General features: G+C 41.6%; 1 protein-coding gene across 1 annotated transcript; it reads left to right on the top strand.

The window, feature by feature from the left end:
• The first annotated feature begins 3,015 nt into the window (after positions 1–3,015).
• Positions 3,016–12,433, top strand: LOC116386777 (transcriptional repressor scratch 1-like). Its single transcript, XM_031853291.1, has 2 exons — positions 3,016–3,850; positions 8,099–12,433. Exons 1-2 carry the CDS (start codon positions 3,739–3,741, stop codon positions 8,824–8,826), a joined length of 840 nt encoding a protein of 279 aa, XP_031709151.1. The 5' UTR covers positions 3,016–3,738; the 3' UTR covers positions 8,827–12,433.
• Positions 12,434–17,969: the final 5,536 nt, after the last annotated feature.

Below are 17,969 nucleotides of genomic sequence, written 5' to 3'. Positions count from 1 at the left end.
ATATATATATATATATATACATATATATATATATACATACATACATAATTACTTATAAAGCTTTTATTTGTTCAAAACTAAAACTACTATAGCTGCAGTTGATAAAAAGCAAAGAGCTGCATATTTATGTCAGAACACCAAAGATATGTCGGTTGTTTTATTCAGTCAAACTTTAACAAATTGACCAGATTAAATAATAGAAGTGGCACATCTGCATTTGTACTGCATAACTTTTTGGGTTACTCACAAGGCCTGCTGGCAAAATCAAATATGATCTGTTAGTCCCAAAAATAAAGGCAGGTGCTGTGAGCGAAGTGTGAGAATGACACCAACAAGGGAACACCTAGAGCTTTCCACTTTTGGCTGCAATTTATATACTCATGTGAGCTGCAGTGAGATATTGTCCCTTCCATCTTTAGAAATTACTTTCACATCCTCAATCTGAAGGCAACGTAATGAGTGACTCGCTGTCAGTTTGGTGCTTCGTCTTTGCTGGTAGAATATACTGTTGGTCTAACTTTAAAAATGCCAGAAGCCAATGATATGATAACATACTGTAGGACACTGTTTAGTAGATAAACATCTACATTTAGATGTCAAGCCTGAGTGTGTGTGCTGAGACCTGTCTGTGTGTATGCTGAATTTGTGTGTATGTGGCTGTTATATTGTGTGTGTGTGTGTGTGTGTGTGTGTGTGTGTGTTCACATGACCTCTAATGATGATGAAATATGTAGTTCATGTTGCGGGTTATTTCTGTCAACTGATAGTTGTTGTAGATGTGGTTGAATATTTTGTGTTTGTGTTATCCCTGTTGTGTGCGTGTGTGTGTACGTGTGTGTGTTTAATTGGACCTCCCTGAGCCAGTCTCCAGGTGATGGAACTCATCTGTTCTCTCCTGATTAAGGACAACAGATGGACTGATATCACAACACACACACACACACACACACATACACGTTCAGTCATGAGTCATCTTTACACACATACATATTGTACAAGTCATATGGCCTGTAATCAATACTAAATACACACAGAGTGGAAATAAATCCGTCCCCTAGTTATCCATGCATCAAGCTCAAATGACCCAGATGCCTCAGTCAGTTCAGTCTTCATCACCACACCACTTCCCATCTTCATCGTCAACTATGCAAGAAAACGCATCCTTCTGCAACATTTCTAACACATCTCCACTTTCCTTCCCCATCTGTTTGACTCACAGAGATACGGTGAGACCGAGTGAGATTAAAAAGAGAAGATTTGAGGAACTAATAAGCCTTTCCTATTATAAAATGACTCTCTAAATATTCAAAATACTTAACATCTAATTCATGAACATTTTTACTCCGGCCTGTTGACTCACAGGCAGATTTAAACACACACTGATACTCTTTGAATAAAATGTCTTTGAAGCACATAACCTTTAGTGTAATATTACCTTTTTCTATCCTTGATTTTATATTGACACACTGCATGCACTTCTATGATAGTACACATCACATTGTTTTTATTTGCGTCGAGATTTCAAATGTAATTAATAACTTCATTTCCCCTTATTGTCTAATTTCCACAGATCCTGAGTCATTACCAAAGTTAAAGTGAGATCCACTAAAGAAATTCAGTAAGACTAAGTTTCTGCAACAACAGACCCGATTAGCTCCAATTAACTCTGATGTTTAGTTGATACGACAAACCCTCCCATTACTGTGAATACTTGATCTTTAAGTGGTTTATCTCTGTGGATCTGAGTCATTCCCCTAACCTTTAACAGATGTTCAGCAACTTTCTCAAAGCCCACGAACCTGAGTCAGTGTGTCCTTCAGTCTACCTGCCTCATTAAAACACAGCACTACTTTCTAAGCAAAGCTCATGTGTAGGCTACTTTCACACCCTGGGACTAATTATTTATACACTGTCATTCTGGGTCTCAAACTGATACAGTGATAAAGATTATGACCCACTTACAACCGGCGAGTATCATTTTTAAGGTTCCAGGTTGCAGTTCACATGGATATCTAACTTAATAACAAGGTTTTTAGATGGTCCACGACTTTCAGACTTATTTTTCCTCTTTTTCAAATTCATTTTCAAGTGATATTATTAAACTTGAGAGACGGAGGGAGGCGGAACAAAAAGAGAGTGAGGCTGAATACATAGCAGATGATTCATTAATCTCTCAAATTATCTTTGTTGTCATTACATAAAATCGACACAGAGCAGCAAAAATCCTTGATCTTGTAAAACTTGCCGGTGAACCCAATGTGACCCTGGAGCAGATATTACTCTACGGCCATATTAATCCGGCAGTCACTGTAAAACACTCCATTTGGTCTACACACCCATTTGCCTTCGGGGCCACATTAATGATAATTAGAGGCTCTCAGCATGATAGTTAATATCCTCCATATAATCCATGTCATCGCGGAAAAAAGCAAAGACAGAATATGCTTAGCAGGTGAAAAAATAAGAGGAAAACAAAAAAGAAGAATTTGGACTACCAAAAATAATCCACAAGACACAATATTTAAAATGAGTGTGACATGATATCTGAGGCAAATGGATGTGTGTTTTAAAACAAAACATAACTATTTCCATTCTTATCTCTCCAAAACATGGTGACTCGCCTCACACACACAGCAACGCACACGCACACGCACACTCACACTCACACACCTCAAAAAATGAAGACAGAGAGAGAGAGAGGAAGGAGGGAGAAGTAGAATGAAAGACAGAGAAAGAAAGAGAAAGAGGGGGGGTGATAACAGCTTCAATAAATCATCCGGGCCAGTCGCCTCTCCCCGGGGATGTGGGATGGATTAAATTAAGCACTCCCTCTACCCGTGTGTCTATCCATCCCTCCACCCTCCACTCTCGCTCTCTCACTCTCTCTCTCTCTCTCTCTCTCCCTCTCTCTCTCTCTCTCTCTCTCTCTCTCTGCGCCGTATAAATGCCAACAGCTGATCGCGAGACGGCACACTCACTGAAATACCTCGCGGACGCTGCAGAGAGAGAGAGAGAGAGAGAGAGAGAGAGAGAGAGAGAGAGAGAGAGAGACCGAGGGGAAGAGAGAGAGGGATACAGAAAGAGGGGACGCTGTTGATTCATTCACCCGCAGGGAGTGTTATTGTGATTTTTTTTTACCAACCTAAGTAGTCACCATTAACGGGAATTAAGGACTATTTCTGCGCCAAAGAGGGAAGGGCACGGTGTCCGACATTTTTCTTTTTGAAAAGCTTCCAAAATTGTCGCGCCCCCTCCCACCCTATTTTCTTCGCATCCCTCCCTCCTCCTCCATCTCCCCCTCCTCTTCTTTAAAGGAGCCCGAGAGCCACTGCACGCGCTGCAGGGTGCCTCCCACCGCTTGTTATATTGTTTTTTTTTTTATTTTGTATTTTTTGGACAGCTCACGAGCCTCTGCCCCCTGGTCTGCCACCTGCTCGCGAGTACAGAGCGCGCGAGGAACCCCCCGTGGGGGAGCTGTCCGGTGCTGAAGTTGAATTCTTCCTCACCCTCTCTGCACGAGGACTAAAGCAGGGAGACAGAAAACAGAAAAGAAATAATAACTAAGCCGTGGTTGAGCGTGAAACTATTTTACCGGATCAACTCGCAGCCCGACAATCTTCCTCCGATCCGCCCGTCTTGCTGGTGTGTTACGGGCGAATCAGCACGCTGGCCAGGCCGTCGGAAAACGGCTGTGTTTGTGAGTGTGTGTTGTTGTGTTTGTGAGAGTGTCGCACCACCATGCCAAGGTCTTTCCTGGTGAAAAAGGTGAAACTAGATGATTTTGCCGGAGCGGATTTGGGGAACGTCTACCGACACAGGACAGACCTCAGCCTGCGGCTGCATGACAAAGGTAGGTCATGCTGCCTACACAGCGAGCACTAACAGTAACAGGTGTCTCAAAAACAAGTGCGTCTGACAGAGGAGGAGGAGGAGGAGGAGGAGGAGGAGGAGGACAGGTAGGGAGGGAGCCTAACAATGCTGTTTCCAGAAATAAGGCTTTAGCTGTGTCACTAAGAGGTGAAATTAGCGGTCGTGTTCTCTGTGATTGATCCCAGTCGTCGATACGGAGCTGCAACTCTTAGTCAAATATTTAAAATGTGCGTAGCCTATTTCAGCTGTGCATGAAGTGTTGCGCCTGTTCTTATACTATCCTGTAACAGTTAGTGTAGCCTTTCCATTAGAAACGCATTACAGTGTTGTTGCTACAGGGTGATGTGTGGGTACTTCAGGCAGATAAGTAGCCTATAATCATTGATTACAGAACAACGGCCGACAGCTCAGAGTTATCACATTGTTATTACCTCTGTGATGGATAATAAAAGCGTCAAAGCCCCGCAACTACCAAGTCCACTACCACATAAGTAATTCTACATGACTTCAGAGAATTATGACATGAGATGGGCACGGAAACACTGAAGGGCTGCCAATATCAACAAGCACTACACCCCTGCTCTATGATAGCACCCACGGTATTTACTGAGTATTTAAGCCAAAGCAGGCTTGATTTAAATGTTCGGGTGGGGGGGGGTTGTAGGAGTTGAGTTGCCACTGGAGCAGAAAGGTCACTTGAGAATCAACTAAATCCCGCATGTCCCATGTATTATTGATTTTGGCTCAGAGTCAACTGGGACGTTTCCCCGTACGCAGGCTAAGTAAGGTTAAAAGAGATAAAGACGGTCAGTGTTTATTAATATCTGGTGCATTTTCAAAAGGCAAAGCTCAGTCGCAGTCAAAGTGTTGTCCTTCTCGGCACATGCTGCACGCTCAGTGTGACGACACATGAAACCTACTTTATTGTTTCCTGTGGGTTTGGTGTAGATGTTTTCTACAGAAAATAAACTGACAAAACATAGTGACACTTTATATTTGATAACAGTTCATATCATTTAAAAACATTATAATATTATTCACCAACCGCCTCCAGGTGCAGCACAAATAAGCAGCAGTCTAGTTCTCCTTTATGTAACACTGCTGTGGCCACAAACATTACCACCAGTGGCCCAGTCCAGTGTTTTCTTGATATCTTTTTGCATACAAAATGATCCTCATCACAGGCCCTCGCTCTGCATGGGGTTTTGGGTGTGCTCCTTGTTCAGGTATGGCTGTTCTATTTTTGCAGTGTTGGCAGATTTTTTGCAAGATGACATCCTGCAGGATGTCATGTTATTTTAATAAATGCTTTGAATGCCTACAATAGTTCAAGTCTACATTGTCGCACCAAAAGCAGAATTGACGTTGCTGACGTCTTTCCTCACTTCACTGGTGAACTGTTGAACATGGGTAACAGATTATGAATGGACGTCACATTTCTATTCAAGGGCACTCGTTATTTTGGACTAACTTGAAAAAAAATGAAAAACAAAGCACTGCTCTCAAATCATTTTCTGTTCACTAAGACTCAGAGATTCAGTGTTTCAATCTGAGCAAATTTGTCGTCCAAGACACCAGGCCTTGTTTGGTATTTCTACGCTTAGTTACTGCGTTGGTTCCTCTCTTATGACGACATTTTAAAGTCACTCTTTAGGCGTAACGAAGCAGGGCCCCGTTGCAGTTATGCGATTCATTGTTCAGTGCTGCCTCTTTGCTGCTGAAGCTGTGAACTTCCTCACACATTGTAACTGTGTCACATTTTACACACATAAAAACAAACAAAACAGAGATGCCTTTGCCATGCAAATGCAACCACTGTATTGCTTCCACCCCAATGTCATTGACACGTTGTTGCACATCAACATGTGTATTCCGTGTGCATTCTCGCCTGCATTTCACTGCTCGTATAGAGTAAAAAAAAAAAAAGCTGTCAGTGGTGTATTTATAACGTCGAGGTTAACGAGCCCTGCTTGGCTTGACACGCGATCTGCCACCTCAGCAGCAGCGTGCAACGCTGCCTGTCCCAGCCACCTTTTGTCTCCATCCCCAACATCTGATGGCAACAGCTTAATGCAGCATCTACATACAGTACTGCACAGAGCACTACCCACAACACCACATTAGGAGCAACTCTCTGCTTGAACGAACAGGCTTTCGGAATAATTTATATCCCACCCGTGTTCTGTGCGTTGTGTGTGATGGGACTGTGCATTCAGATGGGACGCCGTGGGAGATATGTGGTAGCTCTTATCGTAAGCAGACAGATATGTGGTGTCACATAGCTGGTGTCACATAGTTGCTTATGCATCTTACCCAAAAATCCTCTGAGAGACTGGATTCACAATAACAACATTCATTTCTTAAAGGAGAAAAAAGTAACTATTTTTTTGCAACAATACATCTTTTGAAGATGCATATGATGAACCATAAACGTCTGTCCTTTCTTATGTCCAACTACATATTTATACTACATATTTAACTAACACATGACCTCAACATTGATGTCTAGAATAACTCATTTTTCCTGACTTTTGGTCGATGTGAATTCTTGACATGTTGCATGATGGGTATAGGCATTGGGGATGTGTTAGGTGTGTATATGAGATTTGTCTAATAAAATCATTATGTGTGTAATGACCCGCCTGCCAGGGAGGGAATCAAATCTAAAGCTATTTTATAATGCAAGTAAATATGCTGGTTAGTATGCATTTATGTACTGTACATTTATTTAGAAATATGTACACATTCTTCACATATTCATGATGCCTGTGAAAAAAATATGTCAAATGCGAAAATAACTAGCATTTTTACTGGTTCGTCAAGAGGGAGTAGTCCTCTAACCAGCTCATACATGCCTTTACTGTTTTAGAATGAGTTTCAGCGACTGTACTTTGCCCAAAAGGCTTGACATGCAACTGTTAAACCCCTTGATCTATAAAAAAAAAAGCCACTGTACTGCTGCCTGCACTGACTGAGCCTGTTCAGCAGCCTTGCTGTCACTGTGCCATCGACCTGCAGCGCACTGGATCCGTCCGTGGTGCTGATGCTCATTTTCACAGCCTAAATCAGCTTTCTCAAGTTCAGGGTCAGCCTGTGTGCATTTATCTTCCTCAGAGGAAGTCTTTAAACTGCAACCTTTGAGAACTGAGAGGAAGTATATTGCTGGATTATCTCAGGACTCCTACTGCAGGCTTTTTTTTTTTTGCACCACTACTGGCCACAGGTGTGAGATGTTCTGTGTTACAATACGCCAATTCAGACTTTCACATATGTCTAAAGTTGTTACGATTAGTTACATCTGCTACTGCTGCTTCACTCGTTGTGAGTTGAGAATCTTCCCATACTTCGTATGCAGGGTTAAATGCATCGAATTGGACTTGGCCATAGTTGCTGCAGTATTACTCCAGGGCAGGTACATGCTGAAGGACTGTGCCTACCACAGTATTCTGTGTACTTTTACACCTGACAGGCGGCAGCTTATTTAAGTTTTCATCGGTACATTTAGAGTGAGAGGAGGACCAAAACACGAGATGATCGGGTTTAGCTGTCCTGGAAGTACAGTACATGTAAAGTTACTGAACTGGGATTAGATCTCACTGGAACCTTCTGTTTCTCCTGTTGCATTGCCATCTTTACTTTTCTGCTCTTTCAGTTTAAAGAAAAAAATGCATCCTGTTTTGCAACACATACAAAATTGTACTGCCGCTACAATTTTTTGTACGCTGTCATGTCAGCGTTTGTGCTCATCCATAGCACTTAGTGAACGGCTTAATGGTGTCTCTACAACATACAGTAACATGTTAGAAACAAGTGACTGGTTGAATGAGCAACCTGTTTGGATTATACATGTAAACCCATCATCTCTATGTTGTGATTCATAATAAATGCACTCAAATGGGATGCAGAAGAAGAACCCATACCGCTGCGTGAGGCGAGCTGTATGTCACTAATGGTGTAGCTGTTCACATCACTGAGTAAGCACTTATTCAATTCCACCAATTCAGACTGTGTAATAGTGTCAGTATACCAAATCTCTACATTACTGTCTCTGTGAAGAAGGATAAGCTTGAGAAAAGAAAATCTACCACCTATCAAGATATTTCACGGCTACATCCGGGACAGATACTTTAATCTGGATCTGATTGACTTTGATTCGCATGTCTCTGTGTAAAACCACTTTTATATTAACTTCCATGACCTAACACTCTTTTCTTTTTTCCCTTGTCAGCTGGATACATCAGTGACTACATCAGCCCTGTTGTGTACGATGGCGAGAGCGACGGTGGGATCAAAGTGCCCTCCCCAGACCCCCTTTACGATGGTATCCACAGTGACTACGGGGCCCCTGACTCGGAGTCCCCCGACAGTCCTGGCTCAGAAATCACCGACGGCTACATCAACGGAGATGCTGCGGTGAGTGAGGGATACTCAGTCGATGCCTTCTTCATCACCGATGGCCGCTCGAGGAGGAAAGCTATCAGCAGTCCCAGGGCCATCCAGAGGCACACCTGCAACGAGTGCGGCAAAACCTACGCCACGTCTTCCAACCTGAGCCGGCACAAGCAGACACACCGCTCTCTGGACAGCAAGCTGGCAAAGAAATGTCCGACCTGCGGTAAGGTGTACGTGTCCATGCCCGCCATGGCCATGCACCTGCTCACTCACAACCTCAAGCACAAGTGTGACGTGTGTGCGAAAGCGTTCAGTCGACCCTGGCTTTTACAGGGCCACATGCGCTCTCACACCGGCGAGAAGCCGTTCGGCTGCGCCCACTGCGGGAAGGCCTTCGCCGACCGCTCCAACCTGCGCGCTCACATGCAGACCCACTCGGCCTTCAAGCACTTCAAGTGTAAACGCTGCGACAAGACCTTCGCACTCAAGAGTTACCTGAACAAGCACTACGAGTCTGCCTGTTTCAAAGGCCCATTCTCTCCTCTCGGCCCCCTAGATGCATGACCCCCTGCATAGATAAAACAACAGACAGAACTGCAGACATACATTACCATTCTCCTTACAGACTGAACTGCTGTCACAAACAATCTATTTTTGGTCAGAATGTGACCTTGCTCTCCCTCCTCCCCCTCTCTTCCTCCACCCCCACCTTGCTTTCCTTCGGAGCCTGTTCATGATGATGACAATAGCACAATTTTTCTCCTTGAGATTTGCCCACTTAAGGATTTAACTGATGTACGCATGCACTTCCTCAAAAAACTCACCACCTCCTCCTTCTCCGTCTGTTCTGGATGGAGAGAATAATACTCACACGGCTTCCTTCTGGCATTTAGAGACAGTACGGCGTCATATATTTTGGGACACTCATGATGATGATGAGGATGACGACACAGACAATAGTAAGCCTATATAGCTACTGGGTTCCTCCCTGCACTGAAAGAGTTGTTTTCTTTTCATTTTGTTTTGTAAGGGAATCATAGTAATAATTATAGTAATAATGATGATAATAATAATGTTCTGCTGCACCAAGTGACCATATTCTCTCCACTACTGAGGTACAAATACTATTTATTTATTTATTTACTTATTTTAGCATTTGTTTTTCTTTTTTTATCTGTTGTATATTTATACTTGATTTTATAATTATGAAATGATAGCATTAACTTATTTGTTGCACTTTCATTTCTGTATATGTATGTAGGATACTTGCCAACCTCTTTCTATCAGTACAGGCCAAAGCATATGTCACTTTTTTTTTCTACTATTTTTCCTATTAAGTTGTTTACCTTTTTTTTTTCTTATTAACGTTATTGCATGCAAAAAAAAAGAAAAAGAAATCTATGCCAACATCATACAATCTTATGATTTTTGCCAAATTCCTATAGATAGAACCTGAGGGCAATATTTTTCTCTTGGAGCCTCCGTAGGACTCTTTAAAAGCAATAATCACCTAATGCATGGTATTTTATGATGAAGTTATGAAGTATTACCATACTGTATAGCAGTTAAAATCAGGTATGTTTTACTTCACCTATAGTCATGAACAGAATAATACTAATATTACAGACATCAGGGAACATGCCAATGTAGTGTTAGAGAAACAAAAAGAAAAGTCCTGTCTTTCCTCTCTTGTTATGCACTGCCTGCCTCTTAGTGAGTAGAACTAATGTAGGATGTAGGCTAGAGAGGCTGGGATCAGCTGCCTGCTGGGTGTGAGGCCTATTGTACGACTATAACCCCGACAGACCCGTGCTTGGCTAATTCTAGCATGAAATAAGCCTGCTAACGATACCCAGGGGAGGCCTAATTTAGGCATCTCAACATTTTACTCAGATTGGATCATTGGCCATTCTTGAGAGTTTAATGGTTTGAAAAGGGTCTGGGATGTTAAAATGGGACCTGTTGACAACACATCTTCTTTGTCTTGCAGCCAAATAACAAAAGGCCTTCAACAAACCTTTTGATAAGAGGCATTTATTTGTGCTGATACAAAGAAATGATGAAATAAGGTTAACACAGCAATCAGATTGGAGAACTTTTCAATGAGATGTGCACCATCCCAAAATGAAAGTAAGCATACGGTACCTAGCCACTCACAGTATGATTTCAATAGAAAACCAAGTCAAAGTTTGATCCATTGTTGATGTCGGACCAATGTCAATTTTAAATGCAATGCATTATTCAACTACCCTTCCAGTGCACTTCCAAACCATAAGGCGTGCATTCTTAAACCACAGGAAAAGCATGCACTTTAGCTGGACGGTCCGACTGCAGCTTAACTGTTATAGTCCAATAGATGCATTAGGCCAAGTCCTGATTATTCTGCAGTAGGCCCCATTTAGCCCTACTGGGCTGACCATGGGCTGACTCTACGAGTGATATACCGACAGGCTAACTCTCATTAACCCAAAACCTACAGATGGTTTCACTTATAGGTGGCCAATACCAGTGTTGCTGAACCCAGTTCTCTACAGCTCAGAAACCTTTTTTACAGACTCGTGGAGCTTCCTGAGAGACAGAATGACACAGATCTGCACAAAACATGAAGTGTTTGTTTATATGCCATATGTATTCATTGTAACTTTGCATAGAAACACATGGGCACAAGTGCATCGGTGCATGCACACACACAAGCAAGCACACGGTGCCTGCTGTTGCGCTGTTGTGAGAGATACACAGTCAAGCTTCCAACAATTGAAAAGAAATTGGTTTAATATTCAGATGTGAATCCCTGACAAAGGAAGTTTCAATAATTGCAATGCATCCTCGGGTATGAGATTACCGATATCCGACACCATTTAGGGTTTTAGGGACAAAAGGAAAGTCTGCACTGATACATGGAGCCATTATCTAATTTCATTTACGTACATCTCAGATATAAAGTTAAAGGACCGGTATGAAATCAAAGGCTGTCAGATCAGCTCTGAATTCAAAAAGTCAACATTTTGTTGTGAAAGTCTTGTGTTGTAGGAGTCGATACAATCTTTAAGTCTTTCACAAAGAAGCTTTTTTTTAATGGAGCTCACAAGTCAGTAAGAAAGAGTCGGCTTTTGTTGTGACTGGAGCTCCATCAGTGTGTGAGTCAGCACATTACAGGTCCTATCTCTCTCTCTGATGTGTGAACTAGATTTGAGCTGCAATAACTTGAATTGTATCAGACGATTAGTCATACAGCTTCAACTTTATGGAGCCAAAATCTTTGTCTTTTTAGCAGTGATTTGAAACTCTTGGCCAAAATACTCACAACAACTACACATATGAGCAGGTAAAAAACATTACATGTGGGGCTTTAACACAAGTTCTACACAAATACAATCCCAGATCAAAAGCACAAGTTTGGCAAAGAAAACAAAAGCATTACGATATTTCTCAATACATTTCAGAGACATCGACCCTTGGCAGAGATATAAATAAGAATATGCTAATATTTTAACCACCAACTCTAAAATCTTATTATTATCATTTCTATCTGAATGAGACAAAAACAGTAATAACACAATATCTACTACCAACAAACCACCGAGAGTCTCTCTGACAGCGATTCCTCTGTTTATGCATCACAACTTGTATCATTGTGTTTCAAAGCGCTCTGCAACTTTGCACTGCAGTCTAAACATCTGAAGGGTATGAGGCTGAAGTTGTTGTTGGGTGGCTGTCTGGTGGTTTTGAGACAGAAAAGCTGTGTGTGTGCGTCTGTCTGACTGTGTGTCTGTCTCTGGGTGAGCTCCAGGTCTGTTCTCTCTAAGCACTTCCATTCAAGTCATCTCCACCTTAAAGAAAGTAGCACAATGAAACTAACTAGAATTCAGGTAGAGAAGAATTAAAAAACCTTGTACTAGCTTGACCTCTCTTCTTTTTTTGTATTTCCAAGTTAAAGAATGATAATAACCTAAATAATAATTTATTGCAGGTGGGTTTGTAAAGAATCCTTTGGATTGAGACATTTTTACTGCTGTATAGCGATATCTAACACACCTTATTCTCAAGAGGTTTGGCTCTCTGTTGCAGAGACAGGATCTCCTGGGTGTTTTTGAGCCAGAATTCAGACAATGTAAGCACAATGAACACAAAGCATTTTGTGACACTTCATAATAAAGAATAATCTCAACCAACCAGGGCAGTTGTCATAGTTTTGTGTCTTTTCTTGTTTTAAGAAAGTCCTTTGTTTTGTCACAGTGAACACACACACCGTAGAAAATAGGAGCAATGTTGGACTGTAGTTGCTATGCTGCACTTAACATTGTTTTTCATTCCTTTTAAACTCTTTTGACCCCTACAATGTAGCTTCTGTTTAAGTAGCTTTTAAAACAATTCATGTGGATAAAGTATGATTACCTTTAAGTCAGAAGAGTGTTCATTTACATAGAATAACACTCAACTCTGTACTCCACAGCCCATTCTTTGTATTAGCTTAGTCAATATTGTATGTTTAAAGAGGGACTGGGCAAACACTGGTGCACAGTGTGCTCATTAGCACTCTTTAGGCTGGAAGCTATCAACCAGTAATGGGCTGCCTGGATGGCTAAATACAGCTGTTTGTTCATTCCATATTTGGGCATTTAGCAGTGGTTAAGCCCCTTTGTTTCAAATCGTAAGTATTTCTCTATAACCTTAATTATCGAACACAGATTAATGTATGGTAGTTTTAACTTCTAATCTTGTATTTTGTCACATCATCTAGACTCTATACTACCAGTGCTGTTCAACTGCTGCTCAATACACTAAACAAGTTCTTTCTTCGTTATTTTAAATTGTGCCGGCACAAATCCAGCTTTTCCTCAATAACAACAACAAAGATAGGAAACACAAGGCCCCGATGATGCTACTGTGTACTGACAGAGGGTCACATTATTGCTGCGATAGCAACAATAATGTGTATAGAAAGCATATAGAAAGATACCAGAGGTGCTTTGTGAGGCTGCAGCCATGTGGGTTGCCGGCGACATTGCAGACATGCAGGACGGGAAACTGGCCAACCAACCTTTATCCTGCAATTACTTTAAATGAAAGGTGACCTGGACAGGCATCATTTCAGCTGGACCTCACATCAAAGCAACAACCTTTTGTGTAATTGGCAATTTGGAAGAAGCTTTATTGCGAGTTATTGAGCTTATGACAATTTGACAACCCTCTGTAAAAGTACACAACCTATCCCTAATGATGTCTCCTGTCTTTTGCTTTACTCTTGTCGTCACCGGGCCAGTTTTTAGCGATGTCATATTTAGTACATCATCTCATTTGAAGTTAGACTGTATGATAACCTGTTACATTATATCATGCAGTGGGTGGCCCATCCTCTAGTGGACTTACGGTCCAACCTTGATGTTGATTCCTTGTGCGTGCAGACGGTCAAAATCTATTGTTGCTATGCCAACACTTGTGGTATCCAAGGCAATAAACTATATACAGTATCTATAGTAGTAAACTATCTGAACTGCTTCAACAAAGACACAATGCAGCACACTGCAGCTTTATGAAGTACAGTATATTTCACAACCCTAACCAGAAAATTGGTTTCACAGCAGTTGCAAAAAGACAGAAATGTGGCTGCCCACGTCTATGAATCACCTTCGCCTCCCTCCTGTCTTCAAACTTCTCCTTTTCTCCTCATCGTTCTGTTTTCCCTCTCATCTTTTTCCCTCTGTTCCACCTCTCCTCACATCTGGATTTCTCTCCCCTCCTGTCTCATATCCTTTCTTCCTCCCTCCCCCATCTCCATCACCTGTCTGCTCCTTCCTCCCGTATCTCTTCCTTCCTCCTGTGTGTTCTCCTCCACCCTTCTTCCACCAACCACCTCTTCTTTCTCCCTGCTGCCAAGTCAAACCAGGCCATCAGGCCTTTGAGGACCTGAAAGTCATTTAACTCCTGGTAGATAATAAGTCTTAGAATATAGCTCCTCTCAGATAATAAGCTTTATCACTTGATTGCTCTGCACACTCCCTACTGTCTTTAGATTCATGTCCAGGGACCTAGTCAGGCGAATCACACTATTTCCTTCCTGGCAAGTCAAATTAACACTGTGTGTGTGTGTGTGTGTGTGAGTGTGTGTGCGTGTATCTATACTCATTACAGGGAATGGCAGATTGCTGAGGGTGCAAAATAAAATCTAACCAGCCCAAAGGTTAGCTACCAGTAGTGAATGTGTCTGGTGGAATTAGTTAAACAGTTAAGATTTAATGGTCCACAACTGTGACATAAACCTCTTTATTTAACCTCATGCTGACTTTAATTTGAATCGGCTTTGATAGTCCTGTAGAAACCTCTTCTCTTTACCTGTCCTCTTTCCTATTCTGCTCTTTTACTTTCACTTTGACCTCCTCTGTCCTCTGCCCCATGTCCTCCCCGAACTCCTGCCGCCAAACCACTCCCTTATTAGTATTTTACTTGATCATTACTCATTGCCAGTTGATAGATATTGCAATTAAATGGCAGGAAAGTTTACAGGAATTAAAATAAGAAAACTTTAAAAGGATGTTTAAAATGATGTTGCTTTACTCAGTAAAATAAATTGTAACACAGTGAGATTTTACAGTTACAGAATTTGGCAACTCTTTGGTCATTTGTGTGATGTCAATGAGATTTAATTTGCTGAGATTGTTTCAGAGACCAACGAAAGCCTGGACGGCCATCATTTTTGGGACCTGACTTGCCCAGACTAGATCCAGATGATGATCTGACGACTGCACACGAGCCCGTAAGGAGTCAAAAGAGCGCTGTAAGTAAAAGCTTGTTTTGGAGGTTTTGCTGATGCAGGTGTACAGAGAATTATTGCGAGAAGGAATTGAGACACAAACAAACACTTACAGTACAAGTGTCCGTATGAGAAAAATGACCAACTTTGTAAATCCTCCTGAGTTAGAGAAAGCGAAACTTAACCAGCTCATTTAGGCTCAGCATGGTTGTTCCCGGTGACACCAAGTTTCCAGGGTCACAGCAGGTGTCAGAGAGCAGATGTTTAACAAGTCTGATGTCATGGCTAACAATGATGACCTCAGACCTGTCTGTGATCAGCTGTGGGAAATGTTTTGCAGGTTGAGAAAGCAGAAATTTAATGAGCACATCAGTCATCCTCTCTCACATTCTTCCCAATCCCTCGCCTCTCATTGTGTCTCCTCTCACTCATGTCACTTCTCCTCCACCCAACCTCTGTACTATTAGGCAGAGCAGTAATAAATCCAGCTTCCTCTGGGTTCCATGATGTCATCTGTCAAAGCAGGCATCGTTATGTGCTTTATGAACTAAGCCGTGCCATGCTGTGCTGGGATCGCACATATCAATTTAGACCCAGTTCAACTGATATTAAATTGTGTTTTTTTTTGTCTGCTACAGCAAACATATCAGCTTTGTAAACCACTTGTCCTGTGTTGTCCTTTGAGAAACAGAGAAACCAAAAGGGAGCCATTTACATTTTATTATAGTTTTTGATTTCATGATCACGCCCTCTAGTTTTGCAGTAATTTGACCGGATACAGGTGGACTGTTGGGTACGTCTTCGTCCACTTTATTTTAATAGAGCCATTGCAGAGCTCCTCCTATAATCCAAAAAGGGATGTTTCACCATGATTGGTATGATCCCATATAGACATGGGCAAATAAACAGTGTGTGAATCTACTGTACATGTTATATCCTTCTTTATCTCCTGTGTGGTCACATCTTCAACTCCCACTCTAGACGTGCTTGATGTTGAGAGTGAAGCAGTGTAGGACAGGGCTGTGAATGTTCTCACCAGTTCTCTCCCAGGCTATTTGTAGAGATGGCAGCTGTCATCAGAAACATCAACGAGCTGAAGATAAATTCTGTTCACAACTCTGGTAGGTGGAGGTGTGGAATTACGGGGAGAGATGTTGAGCAACTACATTAAGATTTCTCAGTCTTTGTATCGCAAGAGGCTCACCTTTTCAATTTAAGAGTTATCATTGTGTAATGAAATGCAAAATGCCTTTGTCTGGTACAACTTTCTCAATATGCATTGTGCAAATATGCATGTACTACAAGAGATGATATTGACCGGTAACAACAAGATGGTAATTGGAGAACAATTCATTCCATTCGTTTGTTTCTACTTTTTCTAATGCACACTTTCAACAACAACATTGAACATTTTCTTCCAGACAGCTAACATACTGTGCTGGTAGATTCTCACCTTCATTTCAGTAACACTTAATTTCAGAAAACAACAATATTCACATTTGCAGTAGAGTATTTGCCAGAGGAAATAGCATAAGTGCTGCAAAGAAACCTAACAGCCATTGAAAGCCTTCCTCTGGATAAGAAACATTAAAAAGATGTCAAAGCTGACATATTTCTCACCTTAAAAATAGTAGCGGCATGCAGCGTTTGTAGCAACAGGCCTTCTAATGTAGAGCTGTTGAACGGGTTTCTAATCTGTTACCAGATGACAGGTGCCGCAACGAGATAGACGACCTGTATGAGAGCATGGGTGAGAACATCTTATTTGCATGTGCGCATGTGTGTGTTCAAATGTGTTGCATGCTGCATAACGGCATCCGTGTGTGTTCATCAGCGTTTGGCTTACGGCGATGTACCTCACCTACAGCCGATGAGTCATTGTTTCAGCAAGAGGACGTAACCGCTTTAAGGCCAGCTGCAGGGCCAGCAAATAGACCGCGTCATTTGTCCTACAAATGATTTTATTTATTAAGCACAATGTGTTATTTTGGTGACAGTCACATAGATAAGACTAAGATAACTAAAAGAAACACGTCACGCACACACAAACACACAACTGTTATTTGTAGCTCCTAATTTGATACTTCTGTGGTGCACTGCAGGCAGCAGATTTGAAGCGTCAGCAGCAGCGCTACCTGCGCTTACAGTGACAGGAGACATTGATATGTTTTATTTATTGTTTAGTGGCCTGTTATGAAGTTTCCTTCATTCCGTTGCAGAAACTTAGAAACAAACAAAAACCCCTATGGTCTTCAAAGTTCCAAATTCAAACGACAGTATGTTGGGAGCAGATGAATTAAAGTTGATTATTGCACCACTTGATGCTACATGCGCACACTAAAGACAGATGGCACATTGAAACAGGTTCTTTTTCTCATTCAGTTTGTAAGGCTGCTGCTGTTCAACTAAAATAATGATGGTAATATCTTGTTTTCAATAATCTGGTGAGTAAGTTGTGTTTAAGTTGTGTTTAAATCAATATCATCACCATTAGAATCATAGTCAGTGCCTTCCTGTTTTCCCTCCTCTTTTAAATATCAAAAAAGTCTCCAGGACCAACACAATGATGCTTTTGCTAAAACTACCATTACGCCTGGTACTTCTTCGTGATAATAATCATCAACATCCCTATTACTGTACCTCCAGCAATACGAGCTCAGAACATCAGCAGCTCACAAAGTATTACAGCAACAACAACATACAACTGTTGAGCCGGTAATGACCAATAACGTAACCTGGTTCAGTCTGACCATTAAAAACAATGGTTATGCATTTAGATCTGGTAGAAAAGGCTTTGCAGTTTTAGCAGTAATAAGGATTCTGCTGGGAGAACTAATTCCACATAACAAACATACACGAGCAGTAAATCTTGGTGGAGTCAACAATAAAAGCTTAGCACATAAGGAGTAGGTCGAGGGAGCTGCACTATAGCAGCGAACTGTGTTGGCATGAAGCA

Source organism: Anarrhichthys ocellatus, unplaced genomic scaffold (assembly GCF_004355925.1).
Source record: "Anarrhichthys ocellatus isolate YVR2014 unplaced genomic scaffold, GSC_Weel_1.0 scaffold13, whole genome shotgun sequence".
Classification (NCBI taxonomy): domain Eukaryota; kingdom Metazoa; phylum Chordata; class Actinopteri; order Perciformes; family Anarhichadidae; genus Anarrhichthys; species Anarrhichthys ocellatus.
The sequence above is the reverse complement of the archived record's forward strand: the minus strand, read 5'-3'. Positions and strand labels throughout refer to the sequence as shown.

What these genes read in the sequence shown, in the direction of transcription:
- LOC116386777 (XM_031853291.1), top strand. Translation starts at nt 3,739, where the DNA reads ATGCCAAGGTCTTTCCTGGTGAAAAAGGTGAAACTAGATGATTTTGCC. An exon ending in CCTGCGGCTGCATGACAAAG is followed by an intron (nt 3,851 to 8,098) that starts GTAGGTCATGCT and finishes TTCCCTTGTCAG; the next exon opens with CTGGATACATCAGTGACTAC.